Here is a 25,531-nt window from a genome sequence, read left to right as displayed (position 1 = left end):
AGAGTTCATGGAAATACATAAAAAGCAGTCATATTATCTATTTACAGATGGATCTAATTGAATAATGACTTATTAGAATGGCTATAGCATTAGGCCAGTATTGGTTTCTTTCTCTTACGAAAAAAGACATTATACTCATGCACATCCTTAAAAGAAAGCATTAGATAGGATGTTAGACCTTGTCCACTAGATGTCATCCTGAGATAAAACGACAGCCCAGCAGTGTCCCTAAACTCTAAGTGGGTCATCTTCTGTTATGTTGTGGCTAGCAAATGGGGTTTTCCCTAACTGGATGCCATGCGATTTACCAAAATGGAAACTCTTCTTTTACATTTGAGCTTAATAATGTTACACAAAATGTGACAAAAAAAAATATGTGGTAGGCATAATATTTTACATTGTGATTATATAATTATAGCAGGAATTACAGAAGTCGAAGTATACAGCTTTTAGCTTTACGCTTACTGAAATAAGTCATATGTTGCATTTAACATTCAATTAATAAAAAACACAAACTTGGATTTTGTAGACAGTTATCTTTAATGGGGTGTATCTATGTGTAGAAAATAGCAAATGGCAATCTTCTGAAGATAGAAAGTATGTCTGTGATTTTAATACTCATGAACAGATGGATCTTGCTCATCCACATTCTTTTTGTTTACCCAAATGTACAGCATCTACTTGCACGTCCCAGTGCACATCAAAGGTGTTACACAAAGGAATTACATCATGTCATATTATGTATTTGATTGAACACTTTATTGCAGTGAAATAAATCCCTTCAGAAACATAATTATTAAGGGTGTTAAAAAAATAATGTTTATTAAACCCCCGACAGCTATTGCAAGATAAGGCCTATCATTGCATAAGCCTGGACTATACAAGGAAAGTTAAGGACTTGTCCAAATGGTACACTGAAATTATATCAGACATTGACAACCATGATATGTCAAATGTCAGGAAAAAAACATAGAAAGCAAAGCTGTTTTGGGTCTTCATGAGGAGTTAATACATTGTCTTTCCCCGTAAATGTTTAAATGAAATGAGCAGGCAAAATATGGTTTCAATCTTAGTCTCGTAACTGAGTAGCTACAACTTTTCACTAGAAATTTGACGTTTTCATATCCCACTTAAATTAAAAATGCTTCTAGCTAGAACAGATTTCAAATGTAAACAGACCACATGTATCCACTGATGTTTCATGCTCTTTGTCCCCCTGAAGGAGGCATGCTTGATGGCTTGTGGTAGCATTCTGAAGGGGTTGTATTTGGGCTTGCATTCATCCCAGTGGGGATGTAATACATGCTGTCTAGATAGCTTTGATCCAGCGATGAATGGCCTTTTGGTTCATTTTTTGGCATCTGGCTTGCAGGGCTTCCATACCTTAAGGAAGTCTGATGAAGTGTGGTGGGCACAGGAGGTGGCTCCGGATGGCGAACTTGCGGGGCACTACCTGAGATTGCTGGGTAAGATGGCACTGCATAAGGCAGATACTGTGGTGCATACAACCCAGGACTGTGCAAAGAGGAGTAGGGCGGTGCAGCTGGTGGATATAGCCCTGAATGGGACATTGCCTGCTGTGGTATGAGAACTTCCACATACTGGCCCAATTCAGGATCAAACAGCATTTTTCTGAGTGGTTGCATTGGTACCTCAATGTAGAAGTATTTACCAGTTTCAGGATCAAGGAGGACACGGCGAGGAGCTTGGCCACAGCTGAGCCCACTTGCATTCTCTGGATACAATACACCAGCTCCACCTGGAGCTTCATTTGCATAATCATGGCCAAAAGATGGTGGCAAATCTTGGGGATTAAACAACTGAGGCCTGGGATCCAGAGTAGACATGTTAGCTGAATGAGAATACTCATGATAGGGAGCAGGACCTGCTGCCTGAGGTGAAGGGTGATTGGCTGGGCATCTATCTGCATGCAGCCCAGAAGCTGGTGGATGGTCATCACCATAGGATTGCGAGTTTGAAACAGGGCAAGCTCGTGGGTTGTGTAGAGGCTGAATCAAAGCTGAGGCATGGGGTATTGTGGTATTGGAGACTGGTAGACCATTTGGTCTGAACTGATGAGGACGAACTTGAGCTTGCGGAGGAGCTGCGGGACAGGTAAGGACTTGGCCTGGAGACAGAGAGGCTGCTGGTACTCGTTCCTGTGGACTGTTATTGGGATGTCCTTGATGTGAATGAGAACTTGATGTGCAGGAGCAAGAAGATTGCTTAGTTGTTGGATGATACCTGCATGACCTATGTGGGGGTAAATCTGAGAGCCTTAGCGGGCTGAAACTCTCTCGCTCATCATAGCTGGGAGGATCATCTGAAGCATAGAAAAGATAGTCATCTGTGTGAAAACGATTATTAGATGATGCCCTTGCCACAGATGGTGTGTCATTAAGGGCTTGTGGTCCTGATGGGTTAGAAGCAAAGGAACTATCTAGCATTGACTGGTCTTGACTGAATGATGGGGTCTGCTGCTGGCAAGTGCTGGTTGTTTGCAAGAAAGCAGAAGATTGCTGTTGATCCAGACTGGCCAGTGTCTTTGTGGTGGATTTTTGCACAACACTTGGAGTTGTTGTGACTGGGATGGATGGTGGTTTGCAGCTTGATACAGCTGATACAGCCAGTCTTTTTGTATCTCTTGATGAAGTCTCGTTTGATTGATCCTTGTGTGTCACTGTTGATGGCGTTTCATTTTTCTTTGATTCACTACTTAACATTGTTTGCTGTTTAATAACAGACGATGCTTGAGTATCTGCTTTTGATGGGTCACTTGACACTGACTTAATTTCCGCAAATGACTGTTTATAGCTGGGTTTTGGTGGTACAAATGGCTTTAATCTATCAGTGGATATTGATCTCACTTGTATGGGTAACTCAATCTCTTTTGATGCATTCACTGGCGTGGCATTATTTTTTGTACAGCTTGAAAAAGACCTCACCTCTTGCTTGCTAGATGTTGCTAAATAAGTTGGAATTTGTGTCATAGTTGTGGTGGCAGTTTTCTTTTTTTCTTGTTCTTTTGTTGAAGGTTCTTCTGTCAGTGTTCCCTTGGGACTCTCACTTGGTTGAGATGTTCTTGACGAATCGTTGACAAAAGCTATTGGATTGCAAGGCAATGATGCATTTTCTGCCTTTACTTGTGCTTCACTTGAAATGCTTTCTAATAAACAAGCCTGTACAGGAACCTCAAGCCTGTTGACATGTTTAGCTGTAGCACTTGCACCTTCAGTGAGAACATCACACACTCCAATGTCAGCCTGCATCCCTTTTTCTTTCAATAGCATGGATACAGAGTGGCTGCTGCTTGCAACTTTAATTTGAGAAGACTCAAGGATTGTAGGAGAAACGGTCTTTGTCTTGGATGTGCAATCCGGTAGAACCACCAACGCAGAAACTTCTCGCTCCTTACTTGGGGGTCTAGGGGGCATTTTAGAACTCTGATCACAGTGAATGTAAGATCTCTTATTGATACATTCCAATTCAGGTAATCCATCTGTGGTTGTAGAGTGAGAATATGGTGCTTTTTGTTTTGACTCAGTCTTTGGCGAAGAGCCTTTGGATGTTATTTCAGTGATGTCAGCATCTCTTTTTGTCTCTGCGCACACCCATGGTTGTGATATTTTTGATATGTCAACAGGCTGTTTTTCACCAAGACAGTTGATTGCTTTGCAGCCTGATGTTGGTTTGTCCTTCCAACTAATGGCTTTACATTCAATGTGCAAGGCTGGAGGAGTTTGCAGTGGCTTCTCTCTTTTCCCTTGAATCACTGTCTCTTCTGCAGTAGAGGTTGAATTTGATGCTTTGAAAGACAGGTTGTATGTGTTTTTCACTAACTTCCTCACATCCCTAACTCTATGTATAACAGATTTTTTGTTGCTGTCATCATCGTCTTCTGTCTCTATGACTTTAGTAGATTTGGTGCTTATATCTTCTGCAGCTTTTTCCATTGCCTGAGATTCAGATATTTCTCTGGACTGTTCCAAGTCAGGGGACAGAGAAACTTTAAGAGAAGATGTCTTTTTTCCTTTGACAGCAGAAGGTTTCAAAGTTATATCTGGGGTTTTCGACATAAATACACTCTTTCCAGCCAGTTGTTCCTGGTTTTCCGGTGTCATCTGACGCTTACTTATGTCTCTGGTTGTCATTCTGTTCTGCATGCTTATCGCTGGTGTAGCAACAACAGGACTTGTGTTACTGATACTGGCATTTGCTGAGTCACTATTGTGCTTCTCTTCAAGGTTGCTACCTCCTCTCTCTTTCCGATCACTCTTGCTGTTTTGTATTTTGTCATCAACTTGTGGAGGGGCCACTATAGGCTTTGTTTCTTCTCTTGCAATGTTGCCAGCTACCTGAGCTTCCCCATTGTTAAAAAATGCAGGTCTGAAGAATGGCTTTGGAGGAACTTTTGGAGCACACTTCTTCGGCTGATGATGTGAACTTCTCTCCTCTCTGACAGAAAAATCTTTAGATGAAAGAGTACATTCCGAATGCTGGCTAGAGCTTAAACTATGTTTCTCAACGGTACTTGGTACACCATCAAAAGAGCTCGGCCTGACATCAGGATGTTTGTTTTTATCTCCAGAAGGACTTGGGTCTGTACTTTTTGATGTCTCTTTCTGCACATCCTGCATTTTCTTTGACAACACACTCTTGATAATGCAAGATGCCATTTGGGCCTTAGGACAGCCACCATCTAAAGACACAGACTTCTGCAACGTCTTTTTCCTGTCATTTTGTGGTGAATTTGGCACCTCCTTGGAAACTTCCTCTTGCACAAAAGCTGGTGTGCTATGTTGACGAACAAGTGCGTCTTTTGAGCGGCTGTATGTGGAGGGTGAATTCAAAATATTTTCATAGTTTCCTTTTTGTTTTGATTCATCTGTGTTCCGCCTTAACAGCTGGATCTGCCTTTTAGGTACTGTCCTCTTTCCTCTACTGGACTCTTCCTTGCTCTCTAATGCAACATCCACACACTCAAAACTCCCCATTTCAAAGTGTTTGTTTGGGTCCAGGCCGTCACGGGGTAAAGACAAAGCATAATTTTCATGTAACGCTGAGCCACGTAAGTCTGCGTAGGTCATCAATGCAACAGCACCAGGGCTGTCTACAGTCGATGGCTGTGAAACATTTGTAGATGACCTGTGGCTTGAATTATACACATCCAAATAATCCACTTGAGGACTAGATAGGCTTCTGAAGGCTAGATCTGTAAACCACTTTACTTCATTGTCTGCTTCATCAAATTCACTTCCCATGCTGGAGGTCTCACCAGTACATTCAAGAGGAAGAAAGCCTGCGCTACTGTATTTACCCTGGGCAGCTGACTGGAGCCTCCTGGCACCACCCTTGTTCTCTTGTTGTAAGCTCTGAGCTCTGAGCTGACTCTGTTGCTGCAAAGTTGTTGGGTGCGACTCAAAATAACAGCGAGCTGGAATCCCCGACTTTGGGTCTTGACTTGAGAGAGCTGGGCTGTGGTCTGCAGGCCCTTTTCTATTCCTGGCACTGAGTGACAGCTCAACCTGTTCCCCTCTGTAACTACTCTCTCCCATAGTCTCCTCCCCCTCTCCCTCCTCCTTTCCACTCTCCTCTTTTTCCCTGCATGGCTGCCTGTCAAATTCACCACCATAGTCCCTACTAATAACCCCTGGGCTTTCTCTTAATGCTACAGGCACTTGGCTAAGCCTCTTGTCACTGCTTGGGGAATAATTTTTCAACATTTCGGTTCCCTTGTTCCTATGAAAAACCTCAATATGGCGTTGTTTCTTCTCTACAGATGGCACTGGCTTTGGCACAGATGCATCCCATGGACGTGGGGAGGTTGGTGTTCCACAGAATGTGAAATCAGTTGTGTTGTCAGCGATAATTTCTTGACTTTTTTCAATTTTTATTGTGGACGATCCAGAATCTGAGGTTTTAGAGGTTGAATCTTGCAGTATCTGAACTGGTGGTCCACAGCCTTTATATTCATCTGGGACAAATGCAAGGCTTTTGAGGGTCTTTGAGTCAGCATGGTCATCAAAACAATCAAAACGGTCTATTGGGTTAGTGAAAGGATGACTAACTCCATCACAGATTATGGATAAACTCTGATATTCTGCCTTTTCAAGAGTGATGGAAGGCTCAGGTTGGAGATCAGAGGATAGTGCTGTGTGTTTGGTATGGTCTGATGTAGCTGATGAGGGCCTTGATCTACTCTCTGGTGTTGGCAAAAAGATCCTTGAGCTAGGTAAGACAGAGGTGTAATTTCCAAAAAGATAGCAGGAAGTTTCAGAAGAGTTGCCAAAGACATTTGTCTCTACTGCCAGTGATAGTGCTAAACCTGTGGTTGGTGTAACGTTACATGTGATGCCTGGGAATTTTGTATTTTGTGGCAGAACAGGTGAGCAGGTAACTGATCTCAATTCCGATGATGGGGCTGGGGAATTGGGCTCTGGTGTAAGGTAATTTTCTCTGCTGTTTGGAGTGGAGGTAATGCTCCTTAACGCAGGTGTGGAATCTCTACTACATGTTGGTGTTGCTGTGTAATCAGTTCCTGTGATGGCAGGAGAGAATGGTAGGTCATAAGGTTCCACTGAAAAAAACATTCTCTTATTTGTAGGTGATGGGCTGATGGTATAACCCATCTGTGAGTGAATTATTTCAGGTTCTGGTGAGTGAGCTGGAATGGAGTGATCAGAAGAGGAGTGCACATCACTGTGACCGCAAGGGGAAGATGTTGAGGCATCAGGTTCAGTTGAATAAACCCCTCTCTCATTTGTAGGTGATGGACTGATGTTGTAACATGGAGATGAGTTAATGATTACTGGTTCTGAGTGATCAGGAGAAGAGCAAATATCCCTGTAATCAATCCTTGTGACTACAGGGAAGGATGGTGATTCTTCAGGTTCAGTCAAAGAAACTATTCTCTCATTTGTAGGGGATGGGCTGATGGTGTAACCCATGGGGGAGTGAAACATTACTTGTCCCTGTGGGTGAGCAGGTATTGATTGATCAAGAGAAGAGCAGGTTTCATTGATCTCAGGTGATACAGGGGAGGCTGGTGAGTCTTCAGGTTCAACTGAAGAAATTATTTTCTCATATGTAGGTGATGGGCTGATGGTGTAACCTGCAGGGGAGTGAATCATTACTTGTTCCTGTGAGTGAGCAGATGCTGAGTGATGAGGAGAAGAGCAGGTTTCATTGATCTCAGGTGATACAGAGGAGGATGGTGAGTCTTCAGGTTCAACTGAAGAAATTATTTTCTCATATGTAGGTGATGGGCTGATGGTGTAACCTGCAGGGGAGTGAATCATTACTTGTTCCTGTGAGTGAGCAGATGCTGAGTGATGAGGAGAAGAGCAGGTTTCATTGATCTCAGGTGATACAGAGGAGGATGGTGAGTCTTCAGGTTCAACTGAAGAAATTATTTTCTCATATGTAGGTGATAGGCTGATGGTGTAACCTGCAGGGGAGTGAATCATTACTTGTTCCTGTGAGTGAGCAGATGCTGAGTGATGAGGAGAAGAGCAGGTTTCATTGATCTCAGGTGATACAGAGGAGGATGGTGAGTCTTCAGGTTCAACTGAAGAAATTATTTTCTCATATGTAGGTGATGGGCTGATGGTGTAACCTGCAGGGGAGTGAATCATTACTTGTTCCTGTGAGTGAGCAGATGCTGAGTGATGAGGAGAAGAGCAGGTTTCATTGATCTCAGGTGATACAGAGGAGGATGGTGAGTCTTCAGGTTCAATTGAAGAAATTATTTTCTCATATGTAGGTGATGGGCTGATGGTGTAACCTACAGGGGAGTGAATCAGTACTTGTTCCTGTGAGTGAGCAGGTGTTGATTGATCAAGAGAAGAGCAGGTTTCATTGATCTCAGGTGATACAGGGGAGGATGGTGAGTCTTCAGGTTCGACTGAAGAACATATTTTTTCAGATGTAAGTGATGGACTGATGGTGTAACCTACAGGCAAGTGAATAATTACTTGTTCCTGTGAGTGAGCAGGTGTTGATTGATCAAGAGAAGAGCAGGTTTCATTGATCTCAGGTGATACAGGGGAGGATGGTGAGTCTTCAGTTTCGACTGAAGAACATATTTTCTCATACGTAGGTGATGGGCTGATGGTGTAGCCTACAGGGGAGTGAATCAGTACTGGTTCTTGTGAGTGAGCAGGTGCTAAGTGATCAAGAGAAGAGCAGGTTACATTGATCTCAGGTGATTCCAATCTTTCTCTTCCATCTATGGATGAATATACCAGTCCTCTTGTTTCAGTAGAAATGTCAGACACAGTTAGGGAATCTATTTCCACATTATCATAGGTAGGCAGTGTAGACACATATAAAGTAGCACCATAAGTGTCCTCCAAGTGTGGAGTCTCGGATGTGTTCCTAACTTGAGTTGGACACAAATTCAGCAGCTCAGGTGAAGATCTACCTGTGGATGCAGGTGTGGAGGTAGTTTCCCTGCTTACAGGGGAGGTGGAGGTAAATCTGGGTTCTGGCACGACACTGGGTATGGGCAGTAAGTTAGTATGTCTGTTTGAAGGTGAAGTAGACATTTCCTGCATAAGGCTGCAATCTGTTGGAGAAGGGTTTGACAGTTCTGATGCAGAGCCACTGTTCATCGTTCCATGTGCAAAGAGAATGTCTTGCTCTCGTGGACTACGAAAGATCATACTCTCTTTGTCCTCAGAAGACATCACATAGTTTTGTTCAACTGGAGATACTGCCAAAGATTCACAGTCTGACTCAAATATTTGTTTATCTAAAAATGGGCTTGTACTTATGGGCTGAGGTGTTGTAATATTTCCTTCTTGCTCAAAAACAGCAGGCTCCTTCTCTTCTGAAGAGCAGGATTTAGGATTAGAAGGTTCCTTTACTGAATTAATCAGGGTGGTAGCTGGTGTTGAATTCACATACAGTTGTTCAGATGCATTTGCGACTCCCATTTCATTCACTGGGGCAGTGATTACTGACACTTGGGATTCTTCCCAGTTATCTGAATATGAAAGCAGGTCATTACCATTGACTTTGGATGCAGGTGGTGTGCAGTGTAGTTGGTTAAGTCCATTTTTGGAATCAGACAAGATGGGTGATTTAGCTGGTGGTGAACGTGATTCCCTGGTCTCAGATGTGGAAAAATCCGGTGTATTTTCTGGAGAAGGTGTGTAAGTGATTTCAGCGTTGTCGCTCAAGTCAGATCCATTGGCAGTGTGATAAGATCCTGAAGAGTCATTGGCATCATCTACTGGAAAAGACTGATCCACTTCTCTCTTGATAAATGTGGCAGAGGCTGGGCTACTAGAAAGTGACGGAGACTCGCCGTCATCCCCAAAAATGTCACACAGGCAAGTTGTTTCAGATATGGCGTTATGATGGCTGGGGATTGAAGTGATGTCAAAGATCTCCACACGATTTGGCCCTTCACGACCCTGCAGGTTGAACGTGTGTGGAGCACTGCGAAGAAATGAGTAGCTGTCACCCTCTAGAACCCAGCGTTCCATTTCTTCACTTTAGATACCACAGACATTGGGTTGTCTCACTTGAGCCTTTTATAAATGCATGAACTGGTCACTCATCAGTTGCTGAATGCTTTCTAGACCTGCAACATCAAATGAAACAATCGTGAAAACTAGTTAATATAAGAATTAAATAATTTTCATGACAAATCCTAAAATTTATATAGAAAATATTTTCTTGTAAGCTTTATACATAGTTTCTGAAAGCGACTGTCTATCAGAAATTATAGCTACTTGAAGCAAATGAGTTTCTTCCAAATAAAATACAATTTACAGTTTGCTTATACAAAATTTTAATAATAATAGTAATGGTAAACAAGATTACAAGATTACTCTTATGACTACTGATAGATATAAATCAATGTAAACTTACTGATGCAAAAAAATATATAGTAACTTTTCCGGTGTTAAGCGTGTTACAACACATATGCAGAAATCATAGTTCACATAAAAGTCATCAGATACTTGCCTTTTTCTGCTGTTTTCCATGTGGCCAGTTTGAATGAAACAACCCCTCCAGAGAACATTCACAGGGGACAGTTATGCACTGTACCATGAGCTGTGAATGAGGCTCCAACTAGGGGGTCCAGGTTTCCTGTGAGTGCCAAACTGACCCTTCATCGAAACAGGCCACTCAGTGCTCAGATATGTCCAGCCCCTCAAGCTAAGTCCAAAAAAATGCTACGACTCCTGTACCGTTAACCCTGTCTGAGCTCACAGAGCCCGGCTATTTCAAACATTAATTGACAGCACTTTTTAAAAAAAGAGACACAAGCATGCACAAAAAAAAGAGAGGCCGAACCTGACCTGACACTTTTTTAATCATGCTTGGACATAGGTGCATGTCTCTGCCAAGCTTAATAGGGTGTTACAGCTAGGAGCAGGTGCTGCGATAGGATAGACGGAGTCTGTGAATGGAATCCGACACACTAGGCCAAGACAGTCATAGGGGCTCACTAATTTTAGACTTCTTCTATCAGGGGAAACTTTGCTTTGAGAGGCTGCCTAGAGACTATAGAGGACATAAAATGGCAGTTTTACAAAGCACACACCAACTGAACTTTAGTATTAGATTGCAACATCCAGCTCTTGAAAACTCTTCCTTATACCTAAAGAGTAAATAAATGGAGACTACAGCAGGTAATTCATCCTGAAAAACTGTAAGTTTTCTTTTTCTTTTATAAACATAAGTTTGGGAAAGTGATTCTTTGCATTTCGCTTGAAAATGCTGACAATTGAAAATTATTTCAATAATTTAAAAAAATGCATAAAATATAACCTAATGACCACTTGAACTTCTTTCCACATTTTACTGCCCTTTGTTCAGTGCATCGAAGTATATTTATTTCATGTGGTTACAAACTAGTCCATCGTCTTATGGGGAAAGAATGCTGAGCACTTCAGCGATGCGGGGATTTAGTGTTCACACCACACTACTGAAAGAAATCCAAAAGCACAGCAGCTTGACAATACCAAGAATAGGTCTTTGATCAGCTCATGGACAGTCAAAACAGAATTCTAAATGACCATGAATTAAAGTTACAGACTTGCATTCTCATGGAGCTACCTGACATTTAATACCTTTGACTGAAAGGTTGTGTGCTTTTACAGAACAGAAACAGCATTAACTGCACAGACGCCAGCACAAAGACACCAAATAATAATAAAAAAAACCTAGTGTGTTATTTGTCTCTAGCACACTACATAAATATGCTTGCAGAAATCCCCTGCAGAAACATGACACATTTCCATCTTGAGCTCAGTCTATTTAGATATTCTATTTTTTGACAAATATGCAGTGGGCAGAAACTGCCCCACAAATAAAACAGGCTTAGGAGGTCACTTGACAATTTGTATACAAAACACCATGTAACCTTGAAGATACGCCACTGACTCCATAATATATGTGCAGGAAATTCAGATTTTGTCCTTGTTTGGAGATAACAGACTAACAAAAAATAATTGCATAGAAAAAAAATGCATTTCAGTGCATTAAATCTAATACTGCACTGCCACTATTCCCTTAGTAATTTCCTGGATAACATCATGACTCAATCTAACAAAGCATATTCACTCACTACTGTCCAACTGCACAGCAGTTTTATAAAAAAAATAGAAGACCATCAGTCCTTATCTTTCCATGCACCCTTCTCAAAGTGATTTGTAGGTGTTCAGTTTCTCTCAATTATTTAAATTTATATATTTTGATGTCAGAGTATAATAAACTCTTGTTAATAAATAATGTAGCATAATTGTGTTAACAAAAAATGTTATGTTTTTATTTAGAAGATGTTCAGATATTCAACTGTAAAGCTTTCAAAAGTTCAATCTCCGGTTTTTGGTTTTGACGTCAGAAGGCGATCCTCTTCAACTGCTAATGTAGTTCGAGTTCACAAGCTGAAAGAAAAAAAGGGTTATTACTTAATGATTTCTTAAAATCCAGTTATCACCAGTCTCACCATCAAATGCATACAAAGGAATATTGTAAGATTACTGGAAGTCTTTTACATTTTTGCATAATAACAGTACATGGAAAAGAAACAAATCTTATTTTATCAATAACACTTGATGAGCTGGCTGTGAAAGTGACTCACGGGAGGGTTTCAGTTTTTGTGCTCGAGAGAAATAGCGTGGTGCTAACATCCCAGAAGCATCTCCAGGGGTCAAGAGTACGCCATTCTCTGACCAGAAGAACTGAATCCCATCTAAACACCAACCAGAGGGGAGAGGGATCATTACAACTTCAGCTCTAACATTGTTAAACCTATTCAACTTTAAATTGGTTTTAAAAATGTTTTCTTAATACCTGACATAGCTTTCGCAACATCAATATACACAGCCAGATCGCAATTCGTTCTCATTCCTAAAAACAGAAAAGAGGCAATTTACAACTGTAAATAACCAAATAATGTATTTAAATTATATTTAAAAATCATATTCACATATTTTGTACACACTGTCTTGGTCTGGACTGCTTTCTGCTATCCTAGTTTTATCATTAAAATAAAATAAAATTAATTAATATAAATTAATCTAATCTGAAAGTCACTCACCACTGATGACTCCGCCCTCTCCAGGAAGCCCAGGTGCCAGGTGTATGTGAGTTCTGTTCATTCTGCTGATGCCCTGACTGCGTATTGAGGGCCAGTTTTTCATATATGAGCCATGAACAGCTTCTCTTGGATAGTCTGGATCATCAAGGCCTACTGCTCTCAGCTCCAGATCTGTAACCTAAATGAGACACATTATGTAACAACATTTATCAAAGTATATGTAAACTTGTGTCAAGCAAATGATCCAGTGACCATGTCCAATTTTTAAATCTATTTTTCTATTGTAGTCTTTACATGACCTCTGATCCAAACCGACCTGCACTGAGTGGCCCTGATTGGCTCGTATCTGAAGACGACCATCCTCATGGTGGTTGCAAAGCTTGAATCGCTTCTTGTCGTTGGCGGCCACCACTCGCTCCACATCCTCCACAGAAAACGAGCGGAACTGCTGATGAGCGAGAAGTTCCTCCACAAATACAAAACCATCTGTGGACAAGGTCACATAATTACAGACAGACAAAAGGGAGGATTAAAAAAACTAAATCCAAGGAATTATAATTTATGAATGAATCATTTGTTTTTTTGCCCAACAACAACAGTAATCATCCTCAGCTCACAAGAAATTACACAAAATTCCCACATAACAACAGACAGACAGGGTGGGTGTTCTCGTGTGGGTGTACAAACAATCCTTATCACCAATCATACACTTCATGGATATCATCTCTCACCCGAGTTCATCTGCAGACCCATCTTATTAGCACCATGGCGTAATACGTAAGACAGAGATTTAGACAGGCGCACATCTCTGCTCTGAAAGACAAATAGAAATATAACACAATTCATAATGCGCAAAGGCTTTCAAAACTTTAATGGGTAGTTACAAAAAATAACGTTATAAGCCTACTTTTCACACTTCTGATGTGACCTGCTATGCTTGTAACCGTTTTAAAAAGCATTTTGTTTTTCATATTGAAATGTATAATAGTTATTTTATATTTCCTATGAACTTGCATTGAAACCTCAAACATTTTAACCTAAAATCTTGATTTTTGATCAAAATATAAAATTAACAAAATGACAAAAACTGTTTAAATGAGACCTCGTAGTAAACAATTATGGTAAAACTGAAATTGTGTAAAATTGTTTGTACACCCACTATGATAGTTTCTCCCACCTCTTCATTCCGGTTTCCTCTTCCTCCTCTTCCTCGAGGTTTAAAGTCCATTTATGCCACACCCGTGATTGTATCATTCACCAACACAGCAAGAGGATATATGGCCTATTGCAATCGCATTTGTTTCGTGTAATTCGTCACACCTAAACAACTAACAACCATTAATTTACACGAATATTGTAGGCTACATTTAAGCTCCTTTCCAAATGCTTTCGTTTTCGCTGAAATTCACGTGACACCCGGAACAGAGGAAACGAGCAGCGTCTCGCTGCAGCCTGCGGTGGACATCCAACTCCGCCCACATCCAAGCGTGACGTCACAAGCCACGCCTGTGTCCAAATACGTCACATACCTATTATTTTGCACCAGGAAAAAGCATCGACAAGAAGATAAGCCTAATTGTTTGCAAACCGAAGCAAAAGAAGTTTTCTGTGTTGGTAAGTAAAAAAAAAAACATCTTTTGTCTTTAGGAAGACTTAAAACGTTGACAACTTGAATGTTTGTGTGCATATGTAAACAACAGTTCAGCATGCTTATGTGTTTTGAACTGTACACAGGCACGTTATTACTTAGATATCACTAACACACACACACACATATATATATATATATATATATATATATATATATATATGCGTGTTTGTTTGTGTGTGCGCGTGTGTGTTATCCAGCAAGAAGTGAAACGATGTGGTTCCTCAACCAAGATACTGTGGAAGGGTACCGTGATCAGTGTCATTAAAATATCATGTGTGTGGGGAGAGATAAATACATATGTGAGAGGGATAGAGTGTGTATATGAGTAGGTAAGAGTGTTATTTAGCTATTATAAAAAAAGGGTTATTAAAAAAATTGCACATTCAGTTAGTTCATTTTATGTCACAAAAAAACAGTGCACTATATATTTATTAGTGCACTGATTCTTACAACATATAATGAATGTTGACTGAATGTGCAATTTTTTTTATAACACTCATCTCACCCACTCACAGATATGTACTTATCACCCCACAGACACACACACACACAAAAACACTCACTCACATACAGATGATATTTTTAATGATATACACTGATCACAGTAACTTGGTTGAGCAACCACATCATTTCACTATGAATTGCAGGATAACTCTGTGTTTGTGACATATTATCTTTGTATCATTCTATATGAATGGAAATATCACATAATGATTGTCAATCTTTCTCATGTTTTACAGCATTCTACACATTTTTGTTCCTAGCCTGATGCAGAGCAGTTCTGCCGGGATGAGGTGTTCCTGCTGCAGTTTCACCAGTAAAGAAAGGTCTGGAGGAATGGTGGGAGCATTTCTCTAGATACTGTAGTGATTGATTTTTGTGGTTTAAAATCATAAATATTCTTGTATGCAAAATGATGAGGTAAATACTATTTAGTATAACAAATATTTAGTGGACCAACACACATGTATTCTGTATTTTTAACAGGAGTGCCAAGAGGACATAAAGTGGAAGTTTTTAAGAGACATTGGCCCAGTGTTGTGCTGGATACAGAGTCACCGTGAGTTATTCTGTGGGGAGGTGAAAGGGCCTGCTTTACTCCAGATGGATGGTAAAAATCAACAAAATGCCATCAAAGACTACCTGGGGTCGAATCAGATGAAGCAAGAGATGTCTTTTTATTCATCTCTCAGGACCTGCAGTGGGACATTCACATTCACACTCTCCAAGAACTGTACTTATCCAGAGTGAGCAAAAGGGCTGGTAAAATCACTCTGGACCCCTCACACCCAGCACACTCCCTCTTTGAACTGTTACGGTCTGGTCGACGCTACAGAGCTCTGTGCACCAGAACGACCAGATATAGGAACAGTTTCTTCCCTCAGGCCATATCTACCTCACAAACAGTTAAATGTTCTCCCCACTGTGCAATAAAACATGTGCAATACCAAATTATCCATACTTATATTTATTATACATATGTTTTTGATTTAATATATCATACATCTATCCACATTCCCTTGCATAATTTGTATATAGCACATCTGTACAATACAATATTCTGATTGTTTGAGTATCTGGAGGAGCTGGACACATTCATATCAAATTGTGTTGCTGAACAAGGCTTGAAAGTCCATGCCATGTTTCTGTGAATAATCTAACAAGGCAAGGAATCTCTCTGTGTAGTTTATGTGTGTATGTGTACTGCATTTCAAGAACTGTTTATCTGATCATTCAGTTGTTCATTTATAATAGTTTAAACATATCTCTTATAGAACATATTTTTTGTAAAAAAAATGTATTTAGTTATTTTTGTAAAATAATAAATATAAAAATACCTAATGAATCAAGGGATGTCTGTTTATTCATCTTTAAATATGTGGAGGACCTGGACACACTTCATATGAAGTTTTGTTGATGAACAAGGCCTGAATGTCAATGTCATGTTACTTGTTATAATCTATCAAAGCAAGCAATCTCTGTTCAGCAAATGTATGTGTCTCCTACTGCATACTGTATGGAGAACTGTCAATCCTTTCATTCAAATGTTAACACTTGATGATAAGTGGAACAACACATCTTTATAAAATTAAATGACAATTATAAATTATAACAATGTGTTGTGACTTTTACAATAATGTCTTTATAAAATTAAATGACAATTATAAATTATAACAATGTGTTGTGACTTTTACAATAACGTCTTTATAAAATTAAATGACGATTATAAATTATAACAATGTGTTGTGACTTTTACAATAACAAAATCTAATTATCCCTTTTAAATTTGATAAATCTAAAAGGTGTCTTAGGTAGTTTAAAATCGATAGTAATAAATGAGAATTTATCTCATTACAATAAGGTTGAATAAGGTAAGGTGTAGAGTTTTTTTTTATTACAATTAGCCTAATTTAATCAACCTTAATCATTTAATCAAATTTAAGTGTTTTACAGGCTCTTGTGATGAGAAATCAGCTCTGTACATTAGACATATTAAATATATTACATTTAAGTTGTGCCATTTTAGCCTAGATATCCTTTAAATAAATAAGAAAACGTGTATTAGTAAAACGAAAAGCAACATTATTTTATTTAGATCCCAGAAACGGCTGTAAATTGCTTGGACAAAACGTTACTTCCGGGTTTCCCGGGGAATAACAAGAGGTGACGTATATTATAGGGCGTGGTTTCTGACGTAACGCTTTGACGTGGGCGTGGCTGTATTGGTATGGGCGTGGCTTGTGACGTCACACTTGGATGTGGGCGGGGTTGGATGTCCACCGCAGGATGCAGCGAGCCCTACTTGGGAGGGGGAAACAGTGAAATAAGCATTAATGAGCATCCCGCGGCCAGCAGGGGGCAGGAAAAGACCTCGTTTTAGATATTCTGAGAGATTTTACACCATCTAGCGGTGATAACTGCACTGATGTATGATGTTTTAGATGAGGTGTAAACTAGCGATATATCTTTAATAGAATATAACAAATTCAAATATCACACTATTTTTGGAACACTTTCGCTACTGTCCAACAACTTAAAAAGAAATAGAAGTTTTCTCTTGTAATCAATAATTGTTGAGAATTACAAGCAAATTTTTATTATTAGTTTTTAAATCAAAATATTTCTCACCCCCACACAGAGGGGCATCAGTCGTCCATCTTTGTGAGGGGCATCAATACGGCTTCCAGTCGCCCATCTTTGTGCGGGGCGTTTCGCAGACTGACGCTGTGCCGTGTGTGGAGCAACAAAACACTGCGGGCTTGCGGTCTAAAAACAAACAAAGACCTGTCTTGATCTTACGTCGCTGCTTTCTGTTCCGACAGCTCGACATGTACTTTAACCGCGGTTACCCCGTTATTGCCTGCTGCGTCCTGGTCGGGTTGGTTCTGGCTTCAGAAGATGGCCCGGATCGCCCGGTTATCGGAGCTCCAGGATCCCCGGTCCGTCTGTCGGAGTCAGACCCGGGGGTTATGAAAGCAGTCAAATTCGCAGAGGAACGATATAATATGGGCTCAAACGCGATGCATATACGCCGTGTCAGCAAAATCCTTTCGGCCAGCAAACAGGTAGAATTATAAATAAGTAATCTGTTAAAATGTCCAATATCTATGTTATTAATTGGTACAAAACCATATATATAATTGTTGTTCATGTAATTGTTTATATATATATTATTGTTTATGACTTATGACGTGACTTGTTGATTTTTGCGATTATGATATTGGACAATAAGTTTATTATAAGGAGCTATTTTTACTGTATTCATGTGATTAGACGTAAACAAGCGCAGAGCGTGCGCAGAGGCCTCAAATACATAACAGCGCTGAGCTGATTTAAGCAGCACCACACTGCGCGCATTTCGCGCATTTGTTCATTACGGTAGTCCAGAGGAAAGATGCGCGCTTTTGAGCATAATATCCGAATGTTTTTAGGAATGTATTTTCTAATATCATAAAGCTACATATAAACTTTAGGCAATCAAACAAGAACAAGAGGGGACATACAATCATTAAAATAAAAAATATGCAAAAATTTTATTTAAGAAATTTTCTACAAGATGGAATGTTTTCAAAGATTTTTATTATTATTATTATTATTATTGGAGGAGTGATGAGAATTGATTTTTTGAAGTGATAAGAATTGTAAACCAGAAGGGAATATTTTGCAATAAGGTTTAAAGTTGAGATACCTTGTTAAATGTGGTATTTATATGAATCATTAGACAGTTTCTATAATCCTTTATCTATTAAATGTCAATCTTTATTGAAATACGTAATGAATGTATTAAGATTATTTATAGAAGTTTGATATTACACAACCATAATTATTCCTCCATTGGGGAAAAGAAGAGGAGTCTTTAATTTCTGTTCTGTGTCTTCCACAGCTGGTAAAAGGTGTTCGGTACAGTATTATGGTTGAGATTGAAAGCACTCAGTGTAAGAAATCCCTAAAGCTGAGCAGTGCGGACACCTGTGACTTTTTCCCAGAGCCTCACAAACAGAAGGTGAGCAAACACTAATCCTTAAGCCATATAAAACATCACTACTCAGTGTCTTCTAATGGCAAATTCAGATGATTCTCTAACATTCAATTCACAGCACACAACCCATTTAGGGTGGAATTTCATTTTATCCATTATTAGCATGTTTGCAGTTTTGATTTTGATTTCATGTTCAAAATCATTCAAATCCAGTATGATAACCCCATGTTTTTGTTCAAAAAGTAGCCAAACAGAAGTTTGGCAAAAGTTGATCCTGCCCATCTGCTACAAAGAAATGCAGTTCTAGCAAATTTACAATGCACATTCTCTCTCCTAATCACCCCATTCTGTCTCTCCACAGACGGAGGTTTGTTTGTTTGAGGTTTGGGACATTCCCTGGGAAAATAAATCCACCCTACTTAAACAGAAATGCCAGCCTGCGGGTCAGTAGCCTGGGACAGATGGCAGATCTGTCAGCCTCATGTAGTCCAAATCATCTTTATCACATGATATACTGCTGTGGTGTAAAACAGACATGCATACTCATTGTAATGTTTTAGGACAGGATATAAAGTGATTTTGATCATACATCCACATGCATATGTAGTTACCTTGATATTGTTCATGCCTTAGTTTCCAAGGAGCTCAAAAAGGTTGCGGCCGTGCCTCTAACCCATGGCAAACCCATGAAGGTATGGATAAGTGTGCAGTATACACCTAAAATGTCATTAAAATATTTGCAATTAACCCTATAAAATCAGTTAACCCTATAAAGCCTACTGTATCACAACTTTGCTGAAAAACCTATTGTGCACAATCTACTACATGCTATCTGTCGTCTGACCATTAGTATAAACTTAAAAGACCTATTAGTGTAATTCTAATAATGTCCGTGGTTCATGTATCTTTTTGCTGTAAAATCTTTACTAATTTTTATAAAGTAAATGTAAGAATAACTTTTATATTGTTAGCAATATTACAAGATGAACACTTACCGGGCTGAAGCAACTTAGATTTACTTAAGTATCCATACATCACTTTTTAGAAAAATCATGGTAAAATGTGAGTATCAAATATACATGAGGCTTCTGAGAAATTTGTATGAGCTCCATATTCTCATTATTATATTATATTAGTTATATATAAAAGCCTTATGTATCAAATATAATACTCAACAAAAAACACACATGCAAACTTTAAGATCTTTTTCAGATTTTGTCTAAAATTCAATAAACAGTTCCATTTCAAATGACTTTTTTTCGAACCGTTATTTCAAATGTAAGGCTTTACAGGGTTAAATATTTGTGAGCTTTTCATCATGCTTTTTTTTTTTTTTTTTTTGCTATTTTCAGGAAACTGTGGAGCTTTTGACCCAGTTTAAAAACTTTATGATCACATACAATCGAACATACAGCTCCCAAGAAGGTAAAACACAGAACACACTTTACATTGCTATGAATTTGTCACACTTGTACTTTATTCTACATTTTACAGTGTGATTTCTTAAAAATTTGAATTACTAATAAACAAGTAATCAGTTTGTAATCTTGTGCAACTGTATAAGTATACATATATAAATATATATTACCTGTCACATAGATACCATAATGTAAACTATTACCATATTAGTTTTCTACACTAGTATGTCAGTTAATGGCTATTTGTAATGCACATAACACAATAAAAATCCCTTCTTTAAGCACTGATCCATTAAACTCCACAGAGGCAGAGAAGCGTCTGCGCATTTTCCAGGAAAATATGAAAACAGCACAAACACTGCAATCACTGGAACAGGGGTCAGCTGAGTATGGGGTCACCAAGTTCAGTGACCTCACAGGTATGTTTATGGATTTATTGATTAAATGAGCAAAAATGGCCAATTAGTGATGACTCAGTAACAATCCAAGTCAAAATTAACATTATTAACAATAGTTATTACATGATTCAAAGACGCTGTAACAAAATTTGTAACACTTGGGACCAGTCAATATGTCTCGATTATAAGATCATATCAACGCAGCTAATCCCAACCTCTGTGTTTAGAGGATGAGTTCAGAATGATGTACCTGAACCCAATGCTGAGTCAGTGGAGCTTGATGAAGGAGATGAAGCCAGCGACTCCAGCTAGTAAGGCTGCTCCTGACAGCTGGGACTGGAGGGACCACGGGGCGGTCAGTCCTGTGAAGAATCAGGTATGATGCCACAGATTAGCTTAAAAAAAGAGTGAATCGGTGAAATATTAATGCGTTGAGTATGTCTACAGAATTAAACATTAAATTAACAGGTTCATTATAATTAGTTAAACATTTTAACTGACTGTCTGTTGCAGGGCATGTGTGGCTCCTGTTGGGCATTTTCTGTGACTGGAAACATTGAGGGACAGTGGTTCAAGAAAACCGGACAGCTTCTTTCCCTCTCTGAGCAAGGTAAATGTAAACTACAGTATTATTCAAAACATTGGGGTCAGTAAGATTTAAAGAAAAAAAAAAAGACATCCTTTTATTCAGCAAGGATGCATACAACTAATCAAATGTGACACCACAGACATTTACAATGACAAAAGATTTATATTTCAAATAAATGCTACCATTTTAAACTTTCTATTCACCAAAGAATCCTGAAAAAATAACTGAATTCAGTGAAAAGGTACATTCATTTTTTTGCTCATCTGTTTACATCACAGAATTAGTGGACTGTGATAAACTGGACCAAGCATGTGGAGGTGGACTGCCGTCTAACGCATACGAAGCCATTGAGAAGCTTGGTAAGAAATAACATTCCCTAGAAATCAATTTCAGTCAATCTACCTAAACATGTCCCATGTAAACGTGCTTTTTCGTTCACCTATAAAGGAGGTCTTGAGACAGAAACGGACTACAACTACATAGGACACAAGCAGAGCTGTGATTTCTCTTCAGGGAAGGTGGCCGCCTACATTAACAGCTCTGTTGAGCTGCCTGACAATGAAAACGGTGAGTGAGAGAGATGAGGAACCAGAGATGTGTCAATAAACTCAATTAAATTAAGAACACATTAAAATAACACTGATGATGGAAATACCTGCACTAGAGGAAATTAAAAATATCAAATATTTATATCAGAACATTTGGAGAGAAATATGAGCTATAAGCTCATCTTACCTCAGTGTTAATATACCATCGATAATTACAGAACATCCAGTGTTTTAAATGGAAATAACAGTAAAAACAGTAAATGCTAAATATTATTACAATTTAAAATAATTTAGAATAGATTTATATTATTTATTCCTGTGATGCAAAGCTACATTTTTAGAATCATTATTCAAGTCTCAGTGTCACATGATTATTCAGAGATCATTATAATATGATGATTCGCCGTTCAAGAAACATCTTTTTGAATACAGTTTTGTGTCTTAATATCATATTTTCTTTGATGTACACAAAGTTCAGCACCTATTTAAAGATGTATTGTTACAGTAGAGCTGTAAAATATCTTGATTGGTATTGCCTTGTAGAGATTGCTGCTTGGCTGACTGAGAACGGTCCGATCTCTGCTGCCCTCAATGCTTTCGCCATGCAGGTAAAACAAATACACCATAGAGCTGCCTCACTGGAAAAATATACTATTAGCATGCATTAATACATTTCCCTGTAATGTTCTGGGCAAAATTGTATGCAAATGTAATTGATGAGAAAACATTAAAAAGAATTGTGTGTGTGTGATATATATATATATATATATATATATATATATAAATAAGCCACACGTTTCTATTGCAGTAAGCAAATGTAGTTTTTTTTTTTACTGTCTTTAGTTCTACAGAAGGGGAGTGTCTCATCCTCTAAAGATCTTCTGCAACCCCTGGATGATTGATCACGCTGTGCTGCTTGTGGGATTTGGACAACGTGAGTTATATTGATTTAAATGTTTGTACTGCTACAGATGTGAATTTCAGGTGTTTAAACAGCAAGGCTATGTAAAAATTAGAATACTTTGGATATACATTTACAGGCATATAAAATCAGTCAACAGTTGCGTAGTGATGCTGATTATATTTTTCTGCTTTTTTGTGCAGGTAATGCCATTCCATTCTGGGCCATAAAGAACAGCTGGGGGGAGGACTATGGAGAGCAGGTATGAAAAATCACCAAAACAGTGTGCAAGAAAATGGCATGTTATTTGATGTTAAAATCATTAATACATGGCCTCTGTAGACATTCATTGTTTATAGAAGTTGGAAAACATTACTGATGTTTTAATGTAAGTTTGATTGTTAGAAAATAAAGTGAAAAGCATCAAAAAAAAAAAAAAAAAGATCTTCTAGTCCTGTACTTTTGGCACACAATACACTAAAAATGATCCAGTGGTGGTGCATTCATATTTTTAAAAGGCAAGCCACATCTTTTAAAAGACACAAGTAGCTTTCGAGTATATTGATATCATTATTTACTGATATTTTGTGAAAATGCATTGTCATTGTTTACCTCATGAAGCTGTTTTTGAGCTGCATTGTGAAAACTGCTATAAAAATAAGTTTTATTATTAAAAATGTGTTATTTGCAAGTATTGCACAGAAAAAAAAAGAAACATTTGGTCCTGCTCGTAACTTGTTGAAATGTTCAATTTTTTCCTGTACTTCTCTTATAGGGTTACTTTTACCTGTACAGAGGATCCAGACTGTGTGGAATCAACAAGATGTGCTCATCTGCAATTGTGAATTAGACACACACACACATACACATACACAGACAAAGCAAGCCAGCATGGATACAAAACATTTGAAAACAGCCCAGTCATGAACATGTGATGATTGTGCACAGAGTTCACTCTGTTTCAGTCATCATGTGATCTGTGAACTCTGTGTAAACGCACATTCTACATATATTTCATCTACATAAGCACATAATTCTCAGTAGTTCAGATACGTGAAGTATTTCTCTTGAGGTCATGTACTTTAGTTACCATTTTGATGTTACATGTTTTAGCTGAATTTGGTGTACATTACCTCAGACCCACATGTGATATTACGGACACAGCAAATGACCAAATAGCAAATAGGTACAAGATAACAGCACAGTTTACCATGTTACTAAAACATTTTAGACTAGGTAATATAGTTACTTTGTATTTTACTCTAATTAGTTTTGTTATTCTGTGTTTTAGTATCTAATTGTTAATTGAATTCCAAAACAATGAGTTGAGATTGTGTCATATTTGCTTTTAACCCTGCTGAACAGATTAGCAGTTTTTAACGGTGTATTTTATTTTTTCCAAGTGCATTTTACTGAATATTTTGAGCTGCTGGTTTTGGAAACTAGATTTTGCACACTACGAATTTCCACAGTATATTGTGATCATTCCGTTAATGTAAGTATGGCTGTTTTTACCTGCACATCTGCCTCATTTTTTACCATATTTTGCTGCATGGGAAAACGATGATGCTTTTTCCGAATGCATAGCGGAAGATTTGTTTGAGGGTTGTGTTGTGGCAGAAAAAATGGATTTCTCAGTTGCTGTGCTGTTACTGTTCAAACTAGCTGTATCTCTAATGCATTATCAAAGCTGTATTGCTGAATAAACTCCCAAATGTCTCAGTCGTGCTTTATGCTGCAATAACAGTCATGTTTTTCTAAGTTCAATAAATGAGCAATATTCATTTAGAAAAGGCTTAAATTAGTTTCAATTTTAGCCACTTTAAAATGTATGAAACCCAGGATGAACGCAACCATGACAGTAGAAGTAGCAAGAGATGGTTAACCTCTGAGGGTTGTTTTGACACACTGGTTTTGCCGAAGTTAAAAGTGGAACTTAGGTTGTTGTTTGGGTGGTTTTAGTGTTTTAGATGAAGCAGAAAATATCACTGAGAAAGAAAATACACACACACACACACACACATATATATATATATATATATATATATACACACACACAAATTATTAAACTTTTCATCCTAGGTCAATGCGTTGCAGATTTTGTGGAGCCCTCTAGTGGTTGTTTGTGGTAGTTTACCTCAAGGTGAAGAGCTTTGCATTTTCCATTCATGGCATTGACCTCAACAGAGATCACACAGTTAAATTAAACATGTCATGTTATTTTATTGTCTTAAAAAGTTACACAATCCCCAAGGGAGGGATTTAGTACACTAAAACATTTAACAGCACAACTACACAAATGGGGAATTTCTTTTTTAAATATTATAGACTTTACCAAAAAATCCCCCTTGTAGGTTTTTATACTCAGCTTGACAGATAGGCCATCTCTTACAGAATGACATAATGTCACAATAAGGAACAATGTTATTGAGAACCATAAGAAATCCATCATGTTTTGGGAAGACATTTCATGGACTATCAGTATTTCGTATGAAATATGTTCATTATAAACAGAACATCCATTCGGATGATTTTTTTTCTTTTTACAGTCACCAGAGAACAGGCATTAGTGCAAAAATGGTATAACAAGGTAGTCCTGGCTGCAGTTTATCCATTTATTGGAGATTGTGACATTTTACAGTCCTCTAGAACTCATGAGGGGACTCGTACTCGGATGAATATGACAGATGTTCACTAAAAGCAGCAGTGAACATGTTTCACAAAAGAAAAAAGCTATTCTTTCAGACTTATAATTGAATAACTTATTTAAAAACTTAGAAATCACTGATTCTTAAATATTGGAGCAAAACAGGGCAAAGAACAAATGTTAATGCATCAAAGAATTATTTTGTGTAAACACGTACATGTTTTCTGGCTTGGTTGCTACTTTATATATAATTCACACAATACTTTTTCACAGGTCAGATACAAAATGTGTACGCTCATGCGACAGAATTTCCTAGATTTGTCAATATTTATAAAAATTA

At 38.4% G+C, this 25,531-nt stretch overlaps 3 protein-coding genes and 1 long non-coding RNA gene across 5 annotated transcripts; 2 read left to right on the top strand and 2 right to left on the bottom strand.

Annotated features, from left to right (window-relative positions):
- Window positions 1-1,199: 1,199 nt before the first annotated feature.
- LOC306853316 (uncharacterized protein) lies at window positions 1,200-9,491 on the bottom strand (the record flags this gene model as incomplete). Its single annotated transcript, XM_079390635.1, has 1 exon — window positions 1,200-9,491. The coding sequence occupies one exon, from the start codon at window positions 9,489-9,491 to the stop codon at window positions 1,200-1,202; it is 8,292 nt and encodes a 2,763-aa protein (XP_079246761.1).
- Window positions 9,492-10,648: 1,157 nt separating this feature from the next.
- On the bottom strand, window positions 10,649-14,048 carry LOC306853501 (tRNA 2'-phosphotransferase 1). 2 transcript variants are annotated; one of them, XM_079390978.1, is made up of 7 exons: window positions 13,737-14,048; window positions 13,291-13,372; window positions 12,876-13,045; window positions 12,560-12,737; window positions 12,313-12,369; window positions 12,101-12,211; window positions 10,649-11,903 (listed from the first exon to the last, which is right to left on the bottom strand). In XM_079390978.1, exons 1-7 carry the CDS (start codon window positions 13,785-13,787, stop codon window positions 11,881-11,883), a joined length of 672 nt encoding a protein of 223 aa, XP_079247104.1. In that variant the 5' UTR covers window positions 13,788-14,048; the 3' UTR covers window positions 10,649-11,880. The 2 variants fall into 2 exon arrangements, with proteins under 2 accessions (XP_079247104.1, XP_079247103.1); XM_079390977.1 differs by having other exon boundaries at window positions 10,972-11,903; window positions 13,719-13,982.
- A 34-nt stretch (window positions 14,049-14,082) lies between these two features.
- Window positions 14,083-16,445, top strand: LOC306853506. The gene is made up of 3 exons (XR_013782744.1): window positions 14,083-14,173; window positions 14,951-15,050; window positions 15,198-16,445. It is a non-coding gene; the product is annotated as an uncharacterized lncRNA (long non-coding RNA).
- A 574-nt stretch (window positions 16,446-17,019) lies between these two features.
- On the top strand, window positions 17,020-24,263 carry LOC306853495 (cathepsin F-like). Its single transcript, XM_079390965.1, has 14 exons — window positions 17,020-17,776; window positions 18,595-18,714; window positions 19,052-19,133; window positions 19,324-19,382; window positions 20,043-20,115; window positions 20,414-20,527; window positions 20,734-20,882; window positions 21,020-21,116; window positions 21,374-21,454; window positions 21,543-21,662; window positions 22,187-22,251; window positions 22,487-22,577; window positions 22,748-22,806; window positions 23,320-24,263. Exons 1-14 carry the CDS (start codon window positions 17,540-17,542, stop codon window positions 23,392-23,394), a joined length of 1,422 nt encoding a protein of 473 aa, XP_079247091.1. The 5' UTR covers window positions 17,020-17,539; the 3' UTR covers window positions 23,395-24,263.
- The last annotated feature ends 1,268 nt before the right edge of the window (window positions 24,264-25,531 follow it).

Source organism: Barbus barbus (assembly GCF_936440315.1).
Source record: "Barbus barbus genome assembly, chromosome: 33".
Classification (NCBI taxonomy): Eukaryota; Metazoa; Chordata; class Actinopteri; order Cypriniformes; family Cyprinidae; genus Barbus; species Barbus barbus.
Note: the sequence above shows the minus strand (reverse complement) of the source record. Positions and strands in the feature narration are given on the sequence as shown.